Raw genomic sequence first — 24,316 nt, 5'->3', positions numbered from 1 at the left:
CCAAACGGTTGGGCTTTTAATAGGATTTTGTGCAGCATCAGGTGAGAAGCCATATGCCTTTTCTGTCTAGGAGTCTCTGAGCACCTGCTAGCACTGCTGCTTTGCCTCACAGCCCTCCGGGGATGGGAGCTGGGCTTTTATGAAGGCGGAGGGAGGAGGTGAATGCTTCCCCTGCAGCTGCCTGGCTTCTGCTGTCTTGCCAGGGGGTGGGATGTGGGGTCCTGTCGTGGGGCCTGGCCTGATCTAACTGGCCTCTCCCGTTCAGGCACATTGTGGTCTGCGGACACATCACTCTGGAGAGTGTTTCCAACTTCCTGAAGGACTTTCTGCACAAGGACCGGGACGATGTCAATGTGGAGATCGTTTTTCTTCACAAGTAAGAGGCTCCTGTTGCTGTCAGACCCTCTGCCCAACCACGCACCCTGTGGAGGACTCCTTGAATGTCTGTAAGAGTGGAGGTTATGGGGAATAGCACTGCGGATAGGACCAGAGTTGGATAAGCCATGATCCCTGTTGGCCTCATTGGAGAAGATACTAGAGAACCAATGGCAAGGGAAGCAACACACTGGTTCAATGATGAGAGCAGAGCCTGTCTCTGTGGAGGCGATTCTGGGACCACATCCGAGTTTGTCTCTGGAAGAAATAACAGTGGAGCTCATTGTGGGTCCAAGTCATCATCATTGTCCCCTTAGCAATCTGGCGTGTCCACAGCATGTGCTGTGGGATGATTAGCTATATGGTGTGGATACGTTAGGAGTGCAGGAGTGAGTTGACCAAGCAAGACACCAACTTAAGAGGAAGCAGGATATAAGGTAATAGTAATAACAACTGCCACTCCTAGGAACCCCCAGCGTGGTACCCTAGCCAGTCACTGCACATACAGGCTATCATTTATGCTACAGACAGAGCAAAAGTACATACTCTGGACTCAGATTCCCTGAACTGAATCCTGATTCAAGCAATTACTGGCTGAGCAAGTTACTTCACCTCCATGTGCCTCAGTTTCCTCATCCATAAATCATGGAGATGATAGCAGTTTCTACCTAGTTGGGCTGTGGTGAGAATGAAATGAAGTATTCCATGTGAAGTGTGCATAGCAGAGTCAGGCATCCAGTAGGGCTTCAACAAGTGTTAGCTATTAGCACGAAAAATAAATATATTTGGCTGTATATTCCACTTAGGAGGTAGGTCTTAGCTTGTGTGTTTTACAGGGGAGTAAAGCAAAGTGTCTCCCTTCTACCCAGTGTTGAGGTTTTCAGCTTTGCCTAATCCTCTTTTTAGGTAAAAGGTAGTCTGCCCCAGGAATGGAGAGAATTAGGGGGCTCCACTATGGTGACATGTGTGGTGCCATGGTCGTCTTGTTTTATGGAGATGGAGCTAGTCCTGGAACCACATTGCAAAAGTTCAGAACAAAGCTCACATGTTTGTGTTGGCTCGACGTGCTGTTGACCACTCAGCACTCGGCCCTACTCTGAGGTTCCACTGAGGTCAGTTTCCCTATAAACTCCCTGTTTTGTGGATCGCCATCCTCTGGCATTTGCTCACAGAATGCTAGGACTTCTGACTTGTCACCATGTTGGGGCACTAGCATTTTTCTTTTCTGCATTGATTTCTCCAAACTTTGAAAAGGCAGACCAGGCTATGGTAGTACGGGAGCAAGTACCCACAGGTTCCATTCAGTGCTTAGCCACCAATTACCCACTGTGTGGCCCGTCCTCTGCTGAGCATTTTGGAAAGTTCAGGAGAGGTATAATGTGTGGGCTGGGCCCCCTCATGGGTTGGGCATTTCAGGATGAACATACACGTAATCATTAGAGACAACATCAAGGAATGCTTACGTCATTTTGATCAGGTGGCAGAAGTGACTGGGGACATCTTTTTCAAAGAGCATTAGTCTGTGGCATTCTTCTGAAAAAGATGTGACTTGTCATGGGTTCAAAAGACTGCTCAGATTCATATAGACAGCCACTTTTCTTTCATCCACTCTTTTAGTTTGAAGAAACAAGCTAGTCAGACATAGTTGCTCATGCCTATAATCCCAGCAGTTTGGGAGGCCAAGGTGGGAGGATCACTTGAGCTTAGGAGTTCAAGACCAGCTTGGACAACACAGTGAGACCCCATCTGTACAAAAAATATAAAAACTAGCCAGTCACAGTGGCACGTGCCTGTAGTCCTAGCTACTCTGGAGGCTATGGTGGGAGGATGGCTTGAGCCTGAGAGGCAGAGGTTGCAGTGAGTCAAGATTGCACCACTGCACTCCAGCCCCCATCTCAAAAAATAATAATAATAATAAAAACAAGAAAAGCTGGCTGCTAATGCTTCTATTGCTAAGATTCACCTTTGTGTCCCTAACATCTATCAATGTCAGATTTATAGTAGGTGGCCCAGTTAATTAATTAACCTCTTAAAGCTCTGGGTTAATGACATACCTTCCTATAGGGTTGTTTTGAGATTTAACTGAGTTACTACTCATCAAGGCCAGGCATGGTGGCTCACGCCTGTAATCCCAGCACTGGGAGTCCAAGGTGGGTGGATCACTTGAGGCCAGGAGTTCAAAACAGGCTGGCCAACATGGCAAAACCCTGTCTCTACTAAAAATACAAAAATTGGCCAGGAGTGGGGACACACGCCTATAATCCCAGCTACTCCAGAAGCTGAGGCATGAAAATTGCTTGAACCTGGGTGGTTGCAGTGAGCTGAGATCCTGCCCCTACACTCCAGCCTGTGTGACAGAGACAGACTCTGTCTCAATAAAATAAATATTATTTATTTTACTTATTTATGTATAATTCTATTTTACTATTATTTATTTAAATGTCTGCCATATAGTAAATGTTAGAAAACATTATTATTATTATTATTATTATTATTATGGACTTCACAAATGTTAGGCAAATGTTGACTTAGCACAGTCCGTGGCATATAGTAAGTTCTAACTAAATATCATCTCCCAGTGCCTAGCACTGTACCTTATAGACAGTCTTTTTCATCTCTGCACAAATAACATATGAATAAATAGGTCCACTGTTTAATCCTTGTCCTCCAAAGAGAAAGGTGTCAGTACAGCTCGGCACCAAGAAATGTGATGAGTCACATACATGTATGTGAATCAAGAACAATTCTGAGAGTAAATTAAGTCTGTCTGTGGCTGCTCAGAGTGACACTTTTTGATCCAAGCCTTGGGGAATGAGAAGTCCATGCAGCACAGAGCAGAAAGGTTCATGATGGAGGGAACAACAGGATGGCTCGCCCAAGGGAATTGGCTAATCCTTGATTGTATTAGGGTTCTCCAATGAAACAGAGTCAATAGGAGACATATATATATATATATATATATATATATATATATATGATTGATTAGATATATCTATCATATCTAATACAGATATAGATAGGTATCTATATATTGATATATCTATCTATATCTGTCTATATCTGTCTATATCTATCTATCTCTAGAGGGATTTACTGGGAAGAATTGGCTCACTTAAATACAGAGACTGGGAAGTCCCAGGGTCTGCCACCGGCAAGCTGGAGACACAGGAAAGCTGGTGGTGGTTTTCAGTTTGAGTCTGAAGGCTGGAGAGTCATAGAGCCAATGTCAACCCCACTCTAAGGGTAGGAGAATGACAAAAGATGCCCAGCTCAAGCGGGCAAGCAAGAAGCAAAAGGGACAAACGCCTTTGTCCTCTGCTTTATTCTCTTCAGACCCTTAAAGGACTGGATGATGCCCACTCCCACAGAAAAAGTCAGTCTACTGAATTCACAGATTCAAATGCCAGTCTCATGCAGAGACACTCCCAGACACACCCAGAAATCACGTTGGATGTGGGCATCCGGTGGCACTGTACACATAAAATGAACCAGCCCACTAAAGGCACAACTCAGCTTCCCTATTTATAAGATGGGAATTCCATTTATACTGAAGAGAAGACATTTTGCCCTGAGGTCTTGGCCTTCCTAAAGCTGAAGAACCTCTTTCTTTTACCGTGGTACTAGTTTGGTTTTCAGTTGGGCTGGGTTTTACTTCCCTTGAGGGTGAGTCTTTTCTTTATGGCAAGCAAAAGGGCGACTTGGAAGGTCAAAGCCTCGCCCCAGGGCTTCCTGTGGAAATTAGAGGAAGGACCCCGTGGAGGCCAAAACCCCTGACCGAGTTCATTATTATTAATAGTGGCTTCTTCTCTCCCCGTGTAGCATCTCTCCCAACCTGGAGCTTGAAGCTCTGTTCAAACGACATTTTACTCAGGTGGAATTTTATCAGGGTTCAGTTCTCAATCCACATGACCTTGCAAGAGTCAAGGTAAGGAAGAAGAGGTGACTTCTGCTTTTATTCCATCTTGGTGGGGGTCGGGGGCGGGGAGGATTCCTGACTCTGGTGAGGGAACACACCTTCTGGGATGGCCACGAGTCATCTCCTAAACCCCTAATGAGATTAATCAGATACCAGCAAGCTTGATGTCACCGTTCCACTGGTCACAGGACCTCCTTCTGCTGGCATATGCAACACTGCCTTTAAGCATACCACACTTGGACTGGTCATACATGAAACTTACTTTGCTGGTTTCCTCAATATCAGCTACTACTCAAGGAAACGGACCAGTTGTATGGACCCAGTAGGCTTTATACAACATAATAATCGAGTAATTCCCGTATCGAACACTTAAATTGGACTCAATATAGCTCTGGCATATATTATTTACATTTGAAAGAAACATTAAGCTAAAGTATAAAATAAAATTTTACTAAGCTATAAAACATTTGAGCTTTCTTTTTTCCCCACCGAAGACTCAGGGTGTAAATCTAAATATACAGTTATCTGGTATCATTGATAATGGGCGAATCTTTTTTTCCAGAACGTGGTAAGTTAGAATCTTCTCATAAAGCACACCTGAGGCTTAGAAGGGACAGGTACAAGGCAAAATGGCATCTGTTAATTCACCTATGTAATATACATTTTGTAAGCATGTTCAATATTTGCATGCCAGTGAGTGTAAATTCATATTGTGAATCCACTGAAGTCTGAGTGCTGTAATCACCACATAATTCTGTAAGTAATATAATTGGCCAAGATGAGTCATCCAAAAGGATTTTGATAAATTCTTTGCATCATTAAAGAAATCAGAGACACTTTGTGACATACCATGAAGAATATTATGCCCTCACTCAAAATCCAGGAACGATCTATTAAGCACAACATACCAAGTAGGGCAGATTGCAGACCTGAGCCAGCATAAGGTTTCTTAGGCTTACAGAGTCTGGTTAATCTTAATATTATCCAGACATAATCCAAGTTATGGCTTATGTGAAATCTTATGAGAACGTAGGGACAATTGTTATTGTTAGTGGACCTAATTTAAATGCAGGCAATTATTAGCACATCAAACTCATGGTCCCCTCTAAGGAATAAACCCTGGTGGATTCGTGTTTGGATAAGTCAGTAGGTGTATTTTGAGTTCATCTATAACACATCATTTCATACATAGATTTTTTGTCTTTTGAGTATCTGAATACTAATTGAATCCTAAGCAATATGGTGATATTATCTGATTTAGAACCCTGATCTGTCAGTCCATAGAAAATGAAGATATGAAAAAGGTCAGATGAAGGATTTCAGAGTGTACATTTCTGAATCCCCAATACTCAGTTAACTTGCTAACCGGAGAGAAGGGGTTTAACCCACCCACCTCCAATTCCTGATGGGAATAATTAGGATGATGGTGCAGATGGTTTGGAAAGGAGGTGGGGAGGAGACTGAAAGGCTTAATTAATTGTTATTTAAAGAAATCTGCAAATCCTACACGTAAGCAACGATGCCAAATGAAAAGTATAATTACCAAGGTACATGTTGTACCCTCCAACAGCAACAAGATGAAATGTTTATAATCTCTCAGGCTCTCGGGATTGTTTTTTTTTTTTTTTTTTTTCCCCTCCCCTTGCAAAGCACCAGCTTCCCCAAGAGCTGTCAAAAGAGAGAGACTACAGTTGAGCGTGGCTATTTATATGTGTGTGCTCTGTGATTTTTCCTTTCGGTGTCTTAGATAGAGTCAGCAGATGCGTGCCTGATCCTTGCGAACAAGTACTGCGCGGACCCGGATGCGGAGGATGCCTCGAACATCATGAGGTAAGTCCTGGGGTGTTGGGGAAGGCCCTGGGCGTTGCGGTCTGTGGCCATTCACAGCCCTTTTGGGTCTTCTACAGAGGACTCTCTCTGTGAGGCTTTTCGCCCCACAAGCCACCCCACAACTCGCCACCTGTGTAGGCCCAGGGCATCCAAGGCTGTGTGTGTGGTTTGAGGCAGTGGCACACAGGGTGTTGCCAACAGGAAGCTCACCCTCAGCAGGTGGCAGCACCGGGGCTTACAGCTGGCCTTGGGTTTGAGATTCCTTGAGACAGAACTAGGAAATTGATTGAGATGGATGCTGGCCTGAATTAAGGTACCATGTTCCCTAAGGTAAGTGAGCCTGAGATATCTTAACTAAAGGCAGATGCCCCAGGTGACATTTTACATTGTCGGGAGATGTTTTTGGTTGTCATAACATCTGGTGCTGCTGGCATCTGGTGGGTAGAGCTCAGGGACACTGCTAACTACCCTGCAATGCACAGCACAGCCCCCACAACAGAGAATTGTCTGGCCTAGAATGTTAATAGTGTTAAGGCTGACAAACCCCTTATTAGGGCTTTCCAAGTATGCCTATGGCATATTGATTCTTGTCACCGCAAAGAGGAGTTTAGTGACCAGTTAGGCTGTTTCATCCAGTTTCCCAAAATTAATGTTCTTTCTTAAAAGCCTTTTCAGTGCTTTTAATACTAATATGAATCTCTGAGATAATGTACTATAGAACACTTTCCAAATCTATTTGACTACAAGCCTCCGCTCCTCTCCCACCTCCTCCCTGGTTTTTCTTCTTCTTTTTTTTTTTTTTTTTTTTTTTTTTGGTAGAGACAGAGTCTCGGACCATCACCCAGGCTGGAGTGCAGGGATGCAATCATAGCTTATTGTAACCTTGAACTCCTGAGCCCAAGTGATCCTCTTACCTCAGCCTCCTGAGTAGCTGAGACTATAGGAATGTGCCACCATACACGGCCAAGTTTAAATTTTTTTTTTTAGTAGGGACAGAGTCTTGCTATGTTCCCCAAGCTGGTCTCGATGAACTCCTAACCTCAAATGATCCTCCCACCTGGGCATCCCAAAACTCTGGGATTACAGGAGTGTATCACTGTGGCCCTGCACTGCCCTTCCCCTGCTCCTGCTTTTTTTTTTTTTTCAGAACATTTTCTAGGGGAGGTTACGCTGAGAAACCCAGCACAGTGCTTTTTATGCACATGGGTTAGGCCTGTCAACTGCTCATCTTGGCCCCAACTTCAACACTTTATTCTTTTCTTAATTCAGAAAAAAGCAACTGTTCAGTTTTTGTTCCTTGCCTAAAGCCAATAGTCATGGCATGTGACAATGAAATGACTAAAAAGTCAAGGCATTTAGCTCCAGGTACTTAGAGGCCCTTTGGAATTTGTCTTTTCTCTATCATAATTGCAGTAGAGTTAAGAGGGCTGAGAGAAAATGATCAAGGGAAGCTTCTGGAGAGATGAACTAAATTCAGGGAGGTTTCAGTCTCACTGCACTCCCAGGAACTCTTGCCTAACTGTGAACAGCCTCTTTCAGGGCCAAAGCTTTCCCCTCTCCCTGCGGCTTGGTTTAATGCCTCCTGAGAACTTACCTGAGGTTGAAGGTCAGGAAGTTACCCTTGTGTCATGACAACGTCGGCACCTCCTTTGTCTTTGCTTTCCATCAGTGGCCCCACGTGATGGGAGCTTTCCCATCAGTGAGGTGAGGGAATTCCTCCAGTGCACTTCAGAGGGGCCAGTCCTCCCTCCCCTAAGCCTCTGGCCCTTGTGTCTGGCAGGCAACATCTGGCACCATCTTCTCTTGCCACTCGCTTTTCTTTGGCAATACGCTTAGTGAGGTCATTTTATGGAGGCTGATGCATCAATTCTGCTAAGCACTGGGCTTGCCAGGCTTCGGAAGGAGGGTAGAACTGAATCTGGCTTCACACCTGGGCCCATTCCCTAATCAGTTGCAGCTGCACAGTGGCTACACCAGCCTCAGGTTTGGGTGTGTCACTTTGTTCCTTTCTTTAAAGTAAGAAGGATCTTCAACTTTTGACACATTTTTCTGTCATTAGAAATGATTAAAAAAAAATTAAAAGTAACTCTTTAAGGAAACTGGCTTCGCTATCTTCAGAATTCCCAATTATAGGGTTCAACTCTACAGGGTCCTGTGAGCCCCTTTCTGTCGGTATGGAGATGAGAAACTGTAGAAATAAAAGACACAAGACACAGAGATAGAGAAAAGAGAGTTTGGGCCCAGAGGTCCACTGCCAACAGAAGCCTGGAGGCCAGCAGTGGCCCTGAGTGCCTGGACGCTCTTTTTTTTTTTTTTTTCTTCTTTCTTTTTTTTTTTTTTTTTTTTTGAGACGGAGTTTCGCTCTTGTTACCCAGGCTGGAGTGCAATGGTGCGATCTCGGCTCACTGCAACCTCCGCCTCCTGGGTTCAGGCAATTCTCCGGCCTCAGCCTCCTGAGTAGCTGGGATTACAGGCACGCACCACCATGCTCAGCTAATTTTTTGTATTCTTAGTAGAGACAGGGTTTCACCATGTTGACCAGGATGGTCTTGATCTCTTGACCTTGTGATCCACCCGCCTCGGCCTCCCAAAGTGCTGGGATTACAGGCTTGAGCCACCGCACCCGGCCCTGACTTTTAATGAGTACAAAACCAGGGCCAGGGTAGGTAGGGCGTGGTGCACAGCTGGAGGCAGGGTAGGTAGGGTGTGGCATTGGTGGTCAGTGATAGGGTCAAGTACATCACGTGTCATATAAGTAGGGGCCCAAGACTTTCAGGTAGAAGAGATGAGGTAAGGAGCATAATGCGTCAGCACTTTTTCCATACTTGTCAAGAAAGAACCAAGACATTAAGATTTACGTTACTTTTGCTGATTATCTCTTCTAAGAAAAAGGGACCCAGGTGCAGGAGTGGAACACGAGAGTATACGTGGAACATGACCCCTGAAGCCCCACAGCATCACATAGAGACAGTTAAGCCTCCGGACGTCTGTGGGCCTACCTGACAGCCATCAGGCCTACCGCAAGAGCTTGGAGGAGCAGAGTTTTCTCCTGACTCCTCCAGGGAAGGGGATGTCTTGGCCATCTTGGACCTGTCCTTCCCTAGCTGGCTAAATGTCCGAGACTTTCCCAACGCTGGCGCTGCTGCACAGCCAAGGTGCCCTCCAGCAGCCCTTACAAAGTGACAGGGCTTAAAATGTCTTGCCTTAGGTTGATTCCTTTCACAGTGTCACCGGTGTTCACACTTCTTACCTGAGAGGTATTAGTAGAAGAATTAAGATCACCTGTGAGTAACTAAGATCACCTATGAATAACTAATAACAACTATGGTTATATTTCTAGTTACTCTCTTCTTCATTATTTATATGGATATAGGCTGAGGCTTCGGGTTCCTGCCTTGGCACTTATGGGGTCTCCCCCCTACACCAATGGAAAACCAAAAGAAGATGAAACCTAATGTTTTGACCCCGCAGAGTCGTTTGGGGCTACCTGAGTAATAGCTTTGAAATGGGTGTCTCTCTTAATGGCAGTATTTTATTTAAATCGTAACTGTGTTAGGGTTGATATGAAGACATGCAGGTACCAGGGTAACTGGCAGGATGAGGAGGCATAGAAATTACTGGTCAAAGGTAGTATCAGAAATGTAATTAAGTGGAGCCAGAATGAGGCCCTGGCAGCAAAAAGAAGTGGGAAGTTCAGGGTTAAAAATGGGCTTTGTCTTTCTCTTATTTGTGTAATCCTCCTTCCTCCTCAGTTTAATGAGACCAATCTGCCTCCTTTGAAATTAAAATGTCAAAGATCCATTTGAAATGAGCTAATGCAGAAAACTGGCTGAAGCTGTGAACTGCAAGGCAGGGCGGACAGAGGCTCAAAGTCCTTGAGTTATAAGCATGGGCCAACACAACACTTTTTCAAAAATAAAATTAAATCCTTCAAGTGCAAAAACCCAGGGTGAATTTGTGCTGGGAGAGGCTTTCACGTGATCCATTTCCTACATTCACAAGTTGCAGCTTTTCAGATAAAGCTGCTCCCTGGCTACCTTCTCTCCATGTCTGCACTAAAAGGGGTTGGGGGGGGGTGTCGCTGCTGGGTGGGAAGTTTGTGGGGGCGTTCATAATAAATGCATTTGCATTTCTGATTAGGCTTAGGACTTGGGCCTTTCTGTGAAATTCCATTCTTTAGCTCTCCTTGTCACAGAAGGAAATGTACAATGTCATTTCTGACAGACTTGGTAATGACAAAAACCATAACTTACACGTGGAGAGAACTTTTAATGATTTCAAAGCGTTTTCACATCTGGTCTCCCATTTGCCGCTCATACCAAGCCTGTGAAGTAAATAAAGCAGGTACTGTTGCCCCGAGTGTCCAGATGAGGAAACGGGAACAGAGAGCCCGGGGTTTTCCTAAAGATGGAGCAGTTCATTAGTACAATAGCTGTGACTGGAACCCAGGTGTTTCCATTCATCGGCACTCTGCCACTCCCTTTAGCACCATGATTGATGTGGGGAGGACAAGTGAGGGCCGGGGTGGGGGCAGGCCATGCCTAACACTGAGTTTGGACTGAGGGCAGGTAGGAGACAATTTTCCACCAGATCGTGACCCCTGCAACGCCTTGACACTTACTTTTAACCGGAGTTTAAGTCATCATTTTCTCTATTAGCTATGAAAGGCTGAGTCCTTGATCTCATCCTAAGAGCCCTGCATAGAAATCATATTTTGTGGTAGTGGACAAGCGTGTGTCACAATTAGAACTGTTCATCATCCTGCTTGTTTGATTGGTCATTGTTGTCTCAGGTTGTTGACTTGGAGAATTGGACTCAGCAGATTGTTTCTGAGCTCATCCCTAGGGTGTGGGAGATTGCAAACCTCTGGAGGCCCCATGATTTGGGCTTGCTTTCAATGTCTGCATAGGCAATAAGCTGGCAGCCCCTGCTCCAGGCCTCCCATTCCCCAGTCAGGACACACTTGCATACATCCTATCCTCAGTGCATCCCAGGGGGCCCTCAGATTTTTCATGCCCAGGACACAGACTGTGGCTGTTTTGTGATTTTATTTTCACACTACCAAGAGGTATGGTGGGAACACTGCTTAACTTAGTGTTGCCAACTCCTCAGGATAGCCCTGGCTGCTGGTCCTGATGCAGGACAGGTGAGCCCCAAATTGGGGCTTAGCCCCTGAGGGTTTTTAGCTTCCCCCAGGAAAGAATTCAAGGGCAGGCTGGTGGTAGGGCAGACAGAAACAGCTTTATTGAAGCAGCAGTATTACAGCTCCTGAATGCTCCCGCAGAGCAGAGCTACACCGTAGGCAGAGAGTAGCAGCTCTGGGCAGTTCTGCTGTCATATTTATATCTACTTTTAATTGCATGCAGATTAAGGGGCAGTTTATGCAGAAATTTCTAGGGAAGGGGTAGTAAATTCTCAGTCATTGGGTCGTTGCCATAGAAAGGCAGGTCCCATGAGCCCAGTACAGATAGAGGCAAGTTCTTGAGCTTTCTTTCTCACTGTCTATCCTGAAACCTGGGTATCAATCATATTAAAGTGCTTCCTCTTTCATGGCCTTTTTTTTTCCTCATGGTACCTCCCCAAAATTGTATGTAGTGAAAGACGGAACTGGGACTGGCATTCATCCATGCATTACAGTTGCTTTCAGGAAAGGACCTAGTGTGTGCCTGTAAAGTTAGGTCACTATGAACATATTCCAAGAGATAGTTGATTTCGTAATTGGACAAAAGGCTTGAGATATGAAGCATTTCAATCCCCTAAGATCTGGCAATATTAATGTTCTGGGGCCTAGAGGATACAGGGAAGCTCCCAGGTTTGGCCATGGCAATGGGAAACTGATACACCACACTGTTGGCCATGTCCAATGGAAGGTTGCTTCTGCTCCATCCCTGTTTCAGGTAGTCCTCAATGGTGTGTAGTATCTGAGTCCTGCCTCTGGAATCAAGTCGTGCCTCCTACCTCAGTCCCATGGGTACCCCATTTGAAGACAATAAAATTGATCTTTTGGTTAGACATCATACATAAGGCAGACCAGTCTCAGCGCTGGTTCTTTCTTTTTCAGAGTAATCTCCATAAAGAACTACCATCCGAAGATAAGAATCATCACTCAAATGCTGCAATATCACAACAAGGTAGGAATGTGAGAGCCCGCTCCAGGTCTGAAGACACATCCACAGTCCAGGCTCTTCTTTCTCATTATGCAGCCTCACACACACACACACACACACACTCACTCACGTGCCCACATGTGTGCAACTCAAAGACCTGGGTAAAGAGGTGTGATGGTTAAAAATCTCCTTGGGACATTTCTTTAGTTCAAACAACATGTTTGCATTTGGTCACTGGAAGGATGCTCCTTCTTGTACTGATTCATTCAGGAAGTGTCTATTGGAACCTGAGATTCAGAACCACTGATGTACTGTTAGATCCCATCCATACTTCAATTACAACAACTTTCATTTTTATGTGCTGTAGTCATGTATTTATTTGGTAAATGTTTATTGAATACCTACTGTGTGATTATCACTCTCCCTGACACCAGCAAGAATATCAGGGAAGGAAAAGCCCTATTTTGTGTCCTCAGGGTTTTAGCCGTTAAGGTGTAGAATGCTCCAGGCAAGTGAACAATAATAAGATTTCTCTATTTGAGACCAGGTGAACAGGTGAGTGCATAATGCGTTCTGTAAGAGTGTAATATGGAGCATATTCCCAGAGTCAAGATGAGAATTTACAGAGTTGAATCAGGAAATTAGTAAGCTATCCAGAGATTAAACAGAAAGGAATTTTCCTTGTGTTATAGCTTACACTGGGGGATTGATTGGAAAGAAGACAAATGTCAGAGTCTATGCTGTTTCCCTTTGATTACTTCTTAGTAAACCAGAGTCCAGTCTCTCATTTAAAGGCAATGCTCCTTTTCTCGGCCAGTCAGTAAACTTCCAAGAAAACAGCTTTAGGGGAGGGAAGGTGGCACCTGCTACCAGTTATGTCCTTAATGAAGCCTAGAAACTGTAGACTGCCCAGTACCTGGAGCCAGGTGTCCTATCTGCACAGAATAACTCCCTGCTGGGTTATGAGTGACAGCATACCCCCTCTTATGGGCCATATTCCCTACGAAATAGGCAGCCAGGTGACCCAGAGAAAACCCTGTTCTGCCAAATGCACCAGCACCATGCTGTTATTTCTTAATTGCTGGCAAGTGCTGGCCCATTTTGCTGTGTGGAGACCCATCAGAGGCTGTCACTGAGTGGAGCCTGCTGTTGGTGACTGGCCCACCACCCGGAATGCCTGCCTGCTGCCAACCACTGCCCAGCCCTCAGCAGGTGGCTCCCTTGCAGAACATGTTATTCTCCAGCCAGTGGATTTGGTGGTGGGCACCCAAGGTCACATTCACCTGTTTGTCTCTGTAAAACCCAAGGACACTGAAGAAATAAAGTGAGGATATCAGTAATGCGCAGGCGTCAAGCTGGAGAAGTTTTTGACGGCAGCCCTCGTAGGTGGAGGTGAATTTTATTAGCAAGGTTGTGACTGGTGACAGCTCTTGCAGCAAGGAGCTCTCCTTCTTTCATTTGTGATCTGAAATTTCACTTAGTGTGGGAGTGCTTTAAGCTGTTGTTTAGAATTTTGGCTGAATTTAGACTGAATAGGAAAATTAATGTTGTATGTTTAGAAGGGGCTGTCAGTTCCTTTTTTTCTCTTTCCAATGAGTGCTGATGCAGCATCTTCAAGAAATTAAGGAGGATTTTAGTACTGCAGTTCCTTTCAAACTCGAAGTAGCTCAACTGGCCTAGGATTCTAGACAGTCCCTGGTCAGTAATCACATGATCATAGCAACCTGAATGTCTTTGGCAAACCTCTGCATTGTAATTATTCAGAAGCGATGAGAAAGATATCAACCAATTCATGATTATTTGCTTAGAACACATTTTGTTTAGAACCATCTCAAACTATTTGAGTTTTAGGGTTGGGCAGAATCACCGATCCTCAGATGATTGGTAAGGACACAAGGGTAAGGACACAAGGAATGGAGTGACTTTGACACAGGACATTTTCTTTTTTGTCCTTTTATTTATCTCTTCTGGAGAAACAATAAAACGTCTACTCATCATTTTTTATCTTTCATTCCTTGTAGAATTGCAAATAGACATTCTTCACCCTGCTTCACAGTTTTGCTCTGTTCCCTGAGATGCTACCTACTCTTTCAATGTTTTCTTCCACTTCCCTTTCAACATTGTTTTTCTTTCTCTCTTGGCACCTTTTGCTGCACCCATCCTAGAAGCCTAGATGCTTAAAGATCTCCATGCATTACAACTTGCTTTTGGGAAAGGATCTGGTATGTGCCTGCGAAGTTAGGTCACTATGAACATATTCCAAGAGATAGTTGATTTTATAATTGGACAACAAGCTTGAAATATGAAGCATTTCAGTCCCCTATGATCTAGTAATAGGAATTTTCTAGGGCCTAGGGGGATATAGGGAAGCTGCCTACTTCCTCTCCATGTAAAACTGGCCCTGAGTTTGTCATCATCATAATTGTAGACATTTGTGTCATATTTTATGGTTTTAAAAGAGCGCTGTGACGTCCATTATCTTCTTTAGTACTCATTGGACCATCTGTGCATTTTAGCATCTCAGGGTAACTTCAGAGCAGGATGTCTAAGCTCTGACAGACAGTACAACTCTGCTGGGCACAAATCACGGCCACCACTCTGTAGCCAGAGAGTGGGGAGACAGAACAGTTGACTGCCACCTACTCTTTAAATGAAGCCATAGCCCATTGAACCACACTGTGGTTCCCTAGAGTAGGCCTTATAGAAGGGCCGATGCTCTCCAAAGTGTATCTTTTAATATGACTAGACTCCTTGGAGAGAAATACTTTCATGTCGGCCATCTTTGAACACAGAAGAAAGACAATGCAGGGCATCTTCTGATTTGAGTGTAAATGTCTCGAAGCTCTTCAAGGACAGATTGTTTTATAACTTCTTTGGAAAGTCATTCCTGATGATTTACCTATCAGTGGATTTTTTATTTTTCCGGAAGGCTCTAATGAAAGAGGGCTTTATCTTTGGAAGCCAAGTCCCATGAGCCCAGTGCCGACAGAGGCAAGTTCTTTGAACTTGCTTTCACCCTGTCCACCCCGACACTTGGGCAGTCGTATTAATGCGTTTCCTCTTTCATGGCCACCTTTGTTCCTCATGGTGGCTTCCACAAATTGTATGTAGTGAGAGATGGAACTGGGACTGGAATTCATCTCTCCTGCTTTCTCGGGACAGCCTGTTTCCACGTTGCTTCTCCATGAGATAAGGGAGGGGTGGTGAAGTAGCAGAAATGAAGGGCAGCCAGATCTGCCAGATCTGCTCTTTCTATTTATTCTCCATGTTAGGGAGAGAGGATTTGCCTCCAGACTTCTGGGCACTTACACTGGCATTTTTCGTCAGACTCAGATTACTTCAAATGGAAAACAACGAAGTTGCCAGAAACAAAGGATTTGCGTTCCTGGGTCAGTCTCCTCTCTTTGTTTCATACACAGAGATTTCCCTCCCAGCATTCAGCAAGTCACCCTCACTCCTTCCCTGTGTTGGAGAAAATGTAATGTCCAAAAAAGGAGGGCCGGAAGCCTGAGATATGGAACAAACTCAACTTTCCTTTCCTTTTTTTTTTTTTTTTTGTCGTTTTGAGATGGAGTCTTGCTCTATCCCCAAGCTGAAGTGTGGTGGTGTGATCTTGGCTCACTGCAACCTCCACCTCCCAGGTTCAAATGATTCTCCTGCTTCAGCCTCCCAAGTAGCTGGGACTACAGGTGTGCATCACCACGCCCAGCTAAATTTTATATTTTTAGTAGAGATGGGGTTTCATCATGTTGGCCAGGATGGTCTCGATCTTTTAACCTTGTGATCTGCCTGTCTCAGCCTCCCAAAGTGTTGGGATAACAGGCATGAGCCATCACATCCGGCTCTAAACTCAACTTTTCTTTGTAATCACATGCCCAAGTGTCAAGGTGGACAGTGAGAAAGAAAGCTCAAAATGTACCAACAGAACTTAAGCCAGACAGGGCCACATGGGACCCAAGGATGTAATGCCTGGGCCTCATATGCTAGATAGCACATGGGGATAGGAGAGACTTTCTTTGAAAGATTTTGCTTGTTTGTTTGAAGGTTCCATGAAGGTTCAGAGGTGTCTTTTTAGGGCTTGGACCAAAAAAAATCTCTTTTCACACACAATGCTTGACTTGTTCATTACATAAACTTAAATTTCTCCTCATTGCTCCCAGATTCTCAGATGATATTATTGCCATTGAGTATTTCTCCAGTTAAACCGATATGCTCTCTACAGTGCCTGGGAAATAAAAGGGAAAGTAGCCATCTGAAGCCAGTGGAGAGTAGGGAGAGGAAGGGATAAAGGGAAAGGCTAGTTGTTGGAACTGAGTCTGCAATGTAGGGAAGGTTCTTTGATAGCTTGACAGCAATTACTACTTGCTGTGGCTTCTCCATGAGACTATTTTAACCATGCTCTCATCAGAGAGGGCACAGTCATTTCTCCCTGGGGTAACCACTTTTGGCTTAGGATGCACAACATTGTCATAGAAGTGGATTTTGCAAGAAGGAATTTCACAAAAGTGGTATTTTTGAAAGCAGAGTGTGGAGTCCTTGGATTTGCTCTTTGTTTTCACAGTGAAGTCTTCCATCCTTCTAGTTCAACTATTGTATGTTGTTCTGAAAGTGAAGAGAAGACTCCCTTGGTGTTCCTTGTGTTTGCTGAGATGTGCAGAGAAGTAATAATTTCAAAGCCATAGAGCCTTGGGATTAGCAGAGACTTAGATGAGCTCTCTGATTCCACATCCTGGTACAGAGCAAATGTTCTTTCCATAGTCACTTGGAGAAATACTTACCGAGTCTTATGGACAAAGACCTTGCAATCGTTAAGGTAACCCTCTCCATTTGGTAGACAAATCACATCCTTAGGAAGTTCATTTATAAAACAAGACAAAAATCTGCTTTTTTGGAATATATGCCAGTCTTAATTCTGGCTTCTAGAACAAAGCAGGACAAACCTAATCTTGGACACAGCAGTACCTGAAGTATTCAGATGTAACCATCCTGTCTCTGTGAGGACAAGAGCCTTCTTCAGGCCAAATATTACTGGCTCTCTTAACTGTTCCTCAAAAGATCTTTTCCAGATGCTATCTCTTCTTGTCTTTGTCACTTTTCTCTGGAAGTTATTCAATTGATCATTTTCCTTCTTTAAATCTGACTGAAAACTGGATCAAGTACTCTGGAACTAGTCTGACCAGTTTACAACAGAATGCAATGTTCATTTCCCTTGATCTGGAGAGCATTTCTAACAAGTAAACACTGGCTTTCTCTGTAATGTCACATGGCTGGCCTAAAATTTGAGGTCTGAGTTACCCACACACTTAAATTTAGCTTTGTGCGTTTTGTTTTGTTTTATTTCTCTCCTGCCTGCCGCCAAGCTAGATCTTCTCATTTTGAATTTATAAAGTTGATTCGTTTTAACCTAAATGCTGTACTTGACGTGAAAGCCTTGTAAATCTTTTTACTTTGGTCTTTTGCCGATTTTTCCAACTCTGGAGAACCTTTTGAACTTTTATTCTTTCATCCAATGTATTTTCTATGACTCTGTGCTTCATGCCACTTAAAAATAATTGGATGAGCATGCCTCTGTGTCCTTGTCTCAGGGCCTGGGAAGGGTTGAATAGGACCAGTCCCTTTGCAAGAGATTGGAAACGTCAACATGGTGATTTACCTGATGTTTTAGGGCAGTGGTTCTCAAAGTGTGGCCTCTAGATCGGCAGCATTAACATCACCTCCAACATGTTAGAAATGCCAGATTCTCCAGCCTTACCCCAGACTACTGGATCAGAAATGCCAGCAGTGGGGGTTGAGTGGTCAGCAATCTGTGTTTTCACAAACTGTGCAGGTGATTCTGATGCCTGCTCCTAATGCCTGGGAGTCACTGATCTGGAGTATTGGAAAGGCAGGTAAAAAAGAAATAGAAAATATACAGGCATTTGGCAATCTTATGGTCCATTTGAGGACTCAACCTAACAATTTAGCTAGACATCTTAGTAACCTGGGCTGATGTATCTGTTACAAGGGGAAATTCCCTCTGGGCTCTATTTGGCCAAATGACAAATCCAGGGGAGGACTTAAGCTTAGCAGGTACAGAGACAACAATCCAGAGAGACTGAAGTGTGATGAGCAGAAGAGTTGTATAAAACAGCAAACATCAGACCCCAGCAAGGGAAAAGAAGGGCGAGTCTGAATGGCCCTGCATGATTGGGCAATGCTGCATATCCCAGAAGAAATTTTAAACAGTTGAACACTTAACAGAGCAAGATCTCATACCTGCTTTTGTTTCCCCAGGCCCATCTGCTAAACATCCCAAGCTGGAATTGGAAGGAGGGTGATGATGCAATCTGCCTCGCAGAGCTGAAGTTGGGCTTCATAGCCCAGAGCTGCCTGGCTCAAGGCCTCTCCACCATGCTTGCCAACCTCTTCTCCATGAGGTCATTCATAAAGGTAACGTCTCGTCTTATTAAAGCACATTAGCTCAGGATTCCATTTGTCGTGGGGTTGAGTAGAGAGCACAGCTTAAACTCAAAACAGATCGACAGACTCTAACCACTTGGGTTAAGGAGAAATTCCTTGTTACGGATTTGGGCATGAAGCCAGCTTTTTTTCAAAATTATGTTTTTATTTTTATTTGGCACATCCATGGCCATTAAATGATTGTTCAAAGCACAATCCTCTCTCTTTTTTTTTAGATAAACCACATGTTTATCTATCAACAAAGCCTCTGCTGTTAAAACAAAAATATGATTTATATACATTCCATATGGCAGCAGAGCGCCTAAAGAAAAGAATTATCATTTTGCTCTTTTATATCAAGTGGCTGGTGGACCTCTCACTGTGTGGATAAATGCAGACCATGTGTTGGTGCTGAAGCCCAAACCCCAACAACATAATTCATTTATTTATTTCTGCACAATCAAGGAGGCCAGCAGGACTGACATGCCGCAGTTGTTTGAATGGAGAGCGAAACAATGTACTGAGTCCTCGGCAGTAGCGCCCTTTGCACTGAGAGACAGGCAGTCTGAATGTGTTCATGTCCTTGTTAGAGCTGGCTGGGCAGCCACTCCAAAATCCCCAAGTTGGCCATACCGGCTGCACCAGTGCAGGCAAGGAGAGGAAAAAACCAACTCTGTCCTCACAGGGTGGGCTAGGTTAGGAGTGTGTTTCTTGGGCCTTGCATTGAGCATCCAGCCCCTACCAAGGAGGCTTCTGGAGCCTAGGATCACAGTCATTTCCATTCTTATCCTTAGACTGTTCTTATATCAGGCAGTCAAGGTGACAAACCAGTGTGTAAAACAGGTCTAGCCTGGGCCTTTCTGATACGGCATGGGAGGCAGTTAGCTCTGGATCCGGGCTTACATCCTTCCTCTTGTTATGGAAGGAGCAGAATTAATAGCAGGCGAGGTGGGAAAAGAAAGTTCATGAGTCAGCACGAGGTCTGTAAAGGAGGCCAGAAGCTCTGCAATCAAAGGTGTAAGACCTCCTGCCTTTTGCCGCATGGCTCCCTAATCCACTGCCAAGTTTCTTGATGGTATTGAGGAAATGGCTGCGGTGGCATTGAGAGGGGTGGATGGGAAGCATGAGGATACAGACGTGTTAGTGCTCACCATGGGTACCTATGAGTGATATTATTTAGAGCAAGAGTTTTTTTTAGGTCCTTACCCACTGTACCTGCCAAATTGGCATTATGTAGCCAACTGATAGTTCACGTTGCTCTACATCAAAGAACAAATTGCTCTGGAGCTCCTTCAATCACTTTAGCAACACTCGTAGCAAGGGATACCTTGATTTAAAAAACCCTCCTGTGCTCATTACGCAGCCAAAGGTCTCAGCTCAACAGAACTCCAAGCTCAGATCCAGCTTACAAATAAAGATGTTGCATTCCTTTAAGTGTCTTCTTTAATCCAGGCTGCTCTTGTCCTGCATGGGCGGAACTGAATGGAGGTGGCAGGGAGGTCTGTGTAGCTGTGTTTAGAGACAAGACCCTGAAGCCAGATGTAGCCACGTGTCTCCCAGGGCTCTTATGTTCAACGTGAGAAGCCCAGACTCAGGATAAAGGACTGTTACCAAGAGAACTTCTCTGGCTCTTTCAATTAAGCTTTGGTGGTTTTCTTCCAGGGAATGGCCCATGGGACCAAGCACATGGTGTGTGGAGCTGTGCTCTGCTTCCTTGTGTTAATGTAACGTAGGCCTTGGCAGGGCCCCACCGCAGATGGGGCCCCCTGACATGCGTATGTTTTGATTTTGTGGTGCCTGCATGGTAACTAGAGCTGTCTGTCAAGTAAATTAATAAAATGGATGTGATGCTGATTCTTCAGTGCTATTAGCAGCAGGGAAAACCTCTGCCCAACTTTCTTGGGACCCTGATGGGCCTCACCTCTAAAGCCAAGGACGTCCCCTCCAGCTCAGCTAATCCCATTGCCAAGTTCCTGTTTAGGAAGAGCCTGTGGGAAAGGCTGGGCCTGGCCCTGGTGTAACTAAAAACACATTTTCCTCCGGGGGTTATGTTACCACATTATTTCTGTATAGGGCCAACTCCCGCCCGTTTGGAAGTAGCTCTCTGAATATGGCCTTTTGACACTGAGATGGTCTTTGTGTTGGAATTCACTGAGGTGCATGACCTGGAAATCATGAGGCTTCCCTTCATATATTTTTCTCACTGAAAATAGAGATGCCTTATTCATGTGCTCCCCACTCTATATTGCTTTCTTTGTGTACTTACCTCTGAATCCCAGATCTTTGTCTCTTTTAGGTCATGGTGCGCTCCTTGGCATGTTTTATGTATTATCTCCCATTCCAGGGATCACAAAGCCCTCACATATTCTTGTTGGGTGTGGGGCAGGTGGAAAAGTAAATCTATAAATAGATTATTGTTTATAGAAATTGCTTCCTTCTTCAGTGGCCTCTGTATCCTATGACGTAGAATTCATTAATATTTCCATGGGGACAAGCAGGCCTACTAAGATGGATGGAGAAGGGCTGAGGCTTTGGCAGCACTTCATCCTTTGGGAACCTTTAGCATTTCTGGAAGCCAAAGGTGAAGTGTGAACTCAACCTCTCCCTTGCCCTGGGCCGGTCCTGTCTGTCTCTTGGTGCTGCAGAGCCCCTGCTAAAATAAGAGAAACAAGACTGTAACAGTGAATGTGTAGCACAGGCAGAATCACAGTGACTATCCACTGGGCTTTTTAGTTTAATTTTAATTTTTTATAGAGACTGGTCTCCCTATGTTGCCCAGGTTTGTCTCAAACTCTTGGATGCAGGTGATCCTCCTGCCTCAGCCTCCCAAATTGCTGGGATTATATAGGTGTGAGCCACTTAAACTGGGCTTTTTATCATGCATGAGACCAAATGCCAAGACTGAAAGTGAGGTGACGTGTTTAATAAAAGACAGAGGGACTACTGGCCAGGCATGGTGGCTCACACCTGTAATACCAGCACTTTGGGAGGCCGAGGTAGGTAAATCACCTGAGGTCAGGAGTTCGAGATTAGCCTGGCTAATATGGTGAAACTCCTTCTCTCCTGAAAACACAAAAATTAGCTGGGTGTAGTGGTGCATGCCTATAGTTCCAGCTACTCAGGAGGCTGAAGCAGGGGAATTGCTTGAATCCAGGAGGCCGAGGTTGCAGTGAGCTGAGATTGTGCCAATGCACTCCAGCCTGGGCAACAGAGCAAGACTTCATCTCAAAAAAAAAAAAAAAAAAAAAGAAAGAAAGAGGGAATACTGGTATACAGGAATTACAAGAGGCCCAGCCTGGAAGTACCAAGAAATATGGGGCAATGCTTCTTTCTTTCCCCACCAATGCCATTCTCAAAGATACCAATCCTAGGACTCCAAGTCATTGCCCCTGAAAACCTTCCTTCTGTGTGGATATATCTCCGAAATGATCTAAACTTTTTAGGAATCTTTTTATATTTTTAGCCCATATCTTTGGGAGTAATGAATTTCTTAAGTTTGCTAACTACTGTTAAAGATTTTTTTTTTTTTTTTTTTTTTTTTTGGCCATTTGTCCTTCATTTACTCCACTTAAACTTTAAGGCAGGCCTCCTGCAGCTTTTGCTGTGCTAGGATTTAACAAATCTACGCTAATTTTACATCTAATATTTTTAGGAAAGAGACTCAGGTTGGGAGTCCAGGGGTCCTCCAGCTCAGCAGCTGTTGTTAGGGACAGGTTAAGCATTTTCTGCAATGGGGTCTTGTTTGAACCCTTGAGTTCCTTTAAGGAGTTCACATGAATGTCCTGGTGCCTGTGACTTACCTGCATCAATGTTATCAGCCAGCCCTGGAACACCCTGTTCATTTGCCACTGTCTAGTCTCCTACCCTGGCCTGTCAGGTTCCAGGAAGAATCTCCGTGATATCTTCTGTAAAGACCCAGGCAATGAACTTACTTAGTCTATCTGCCATTGCCGCAGCATTGAATAAGTGGCCACACTTAGTCTTTACTTGACTTCCTCACTTGGATGTAATTTAAGTTCTCCATTGATTTTTTTGTTTGTTTGTTTTTGTTTTTGAGTCTCAATATGCATACTTAGCTTTCTCTTCGGCGTATGAGGTTTCAGGTTGGGGCTTGGCTTGCCGTCTTTATGAATTGTGCTATTATTCTTACTAGGATTAGCTGTCTTTGCACATGACAAATTGTATGTGTGTGTTTGTGTTTAGAGGGTAATTAACTCTTAAAATTGTTTTTCAGTCTACATCGAGATTTCCAATTTAGCACATTTAAATAGTTCTCAGAATTGCCAGCTATTTTAACTCTGTTAATCTATCATTTTACACACACACACACACACACACACACACACAACCTGGAACATGGTATGCTCTCCATGATTATTTCTTTGTTGAATAAATCAGTTTTGAGAATGAAGAAAATATGTTATGCATTTCTTGTGTTTTTTTCCCTATGCCACAAGACTTGGAATTTGCGGGTGAAATATTACTTAATATCGATAACCCTTCTCTGTCACGTTTTCAGTTTCTGAATGAGAAAGCACTAGAGGAATCAGGAGCATGCTATTCAGATTGTATCTTGGCTGAAGTGGATATGGCTGGACACACAAAGTTTTTGTTCATTGTTCCTGCGACTGTATTGAGATAAACTTTCAGCAAACATAGGCCCATAGTCCTAGCGCTAACCATAGCCAAGGGAATCACTTAAATATTTTTAATCTGGGTTATCTTCATGTGTATATGTGTACTTGTACACATGTATGTATAGAATTAGTCTGGTTTAGGAGCTAAAAATGTAAATCAGGAACTTTTAATAATAGCTAAAAAATACTGATTCCTATGTGCTAATTCCTGAATTAAGTGCGTTAGCTGCAATATCACATTTAATTCTCACAATGACCGTATCCAAACTTGTCACTACTATTATTCTAATTTTACAATGGCAGACACTGTGGGTTAAGAGAAGTTCAACCACCTGCTTGAGGACGCATAGTTTGGAATTGATAAACTCAGGGGTTCAAATCCGAGCAAACTGGTTCCAGGTTTGCCCTTTTGAGTATGCTGAAAGGAACTGTGAGAAACGAGAAGAGAAAACTTTAGCTAGTGCCATCATCTCAGCACAAATCTTAGCTTTCTTTAGTTCATTCTGTATAAACTATTGATGCAATAGAAATGCTCCGGGCACCTACCGTATTCCAGACAGTGCGCTAATCCCATCAGCAGCCTTATGGCTGGGAGGCTCTGGTAAGCTTCAGCACGCTTCTGTTCTGACTTGGATGTTGGGCACATATTTGCATAGCTCCATTCTGTGCATCTTCTTTACCCTTCTCTCTGGTCAGCTCTCAAAGGCAGAGGTCACTGAATCGTAACAGGTAGCCTAGGTTGGGCTGAGTCAGGGTAAGGAATGAACTAGGTTCCCAAGAAGGGACTGACATTACACACTGCTTTGTTGAGGAGGTGAAGCTAATTAGAGTCTAAACCAAGTGGGTCTGAAGGTGAAGGGCTGGGGATGATTAGGTAAGTGCTTCTGGGAGAAAGTAAGTATATTAGGGTTCTGCACAGAAACAGCGCAACTCTGTGTGTGTGTGTGTGTGTGTGTGTGTGTGTGTGTGTGTGTGAGAGAGAGAGAGAGAGAGAGAGAGAGAGAGAGAGAGAG

At 44.1% G+C, this 24,316-nt stretch overlaps 1 protein-coding gene across 30 annotated transcripts in view; it reads left to right on the top strand.

The window, feature by feature from the left end:
• The window catches only part of KCNMA1 (potassium calcium-activated channel subfamily M alpha 1), a 765,877-nt gene that overhangs the window by 552,743 nt on the left and 188,818 nt on the right, over window positions 1-24,316 (top strand). For all 30 annotated transcript variants that reach the window (XM_074382450.1, XM_074382449.1, XM_074382451.1 and 27 more), the window contains exons 10-14: window positions 266-376; window positions 4,195-4,300; window positions 6,039-6,121; window positions 12,183-12,252; window positions 18,502-18,657. In XM_074382450.1, the coding sequence (XP_074238551.1) occupies window positions 266-376; window positions 4,195-4,300; window positions 6,039-6,121; window positions 12,183-12,252; window positions 18,502-18,657 (526 nt within the window). The remainder of the gene's footprint in view (window positions 1-265; window positions 377-4,194; window positions 4,301-6,038; window positions 6,122-12,182; window positions 12,253-18,501; window positions 18,658-24,316) is intronic.

The sequence above is a fragment of the Saimiri boliviensis genome, chromosome 12, assembly GCF_048565385.1.
Source record: "Saimiri boliviensis isolate mSaiBol1 chromosome 12, mSaiBol1.pri, whole genome shotgun sequence".
Lineage (NCBI taxonomy): Eukaryota > Metazoa > Chordata > Mammalia > Primates > Cebidae > Saimiri > Saimiri boliviensis.
Note: the sequence above shows the minus strand (reverse complement) of the source record. Positions and strands in the feature narration are given on the sequence as shown.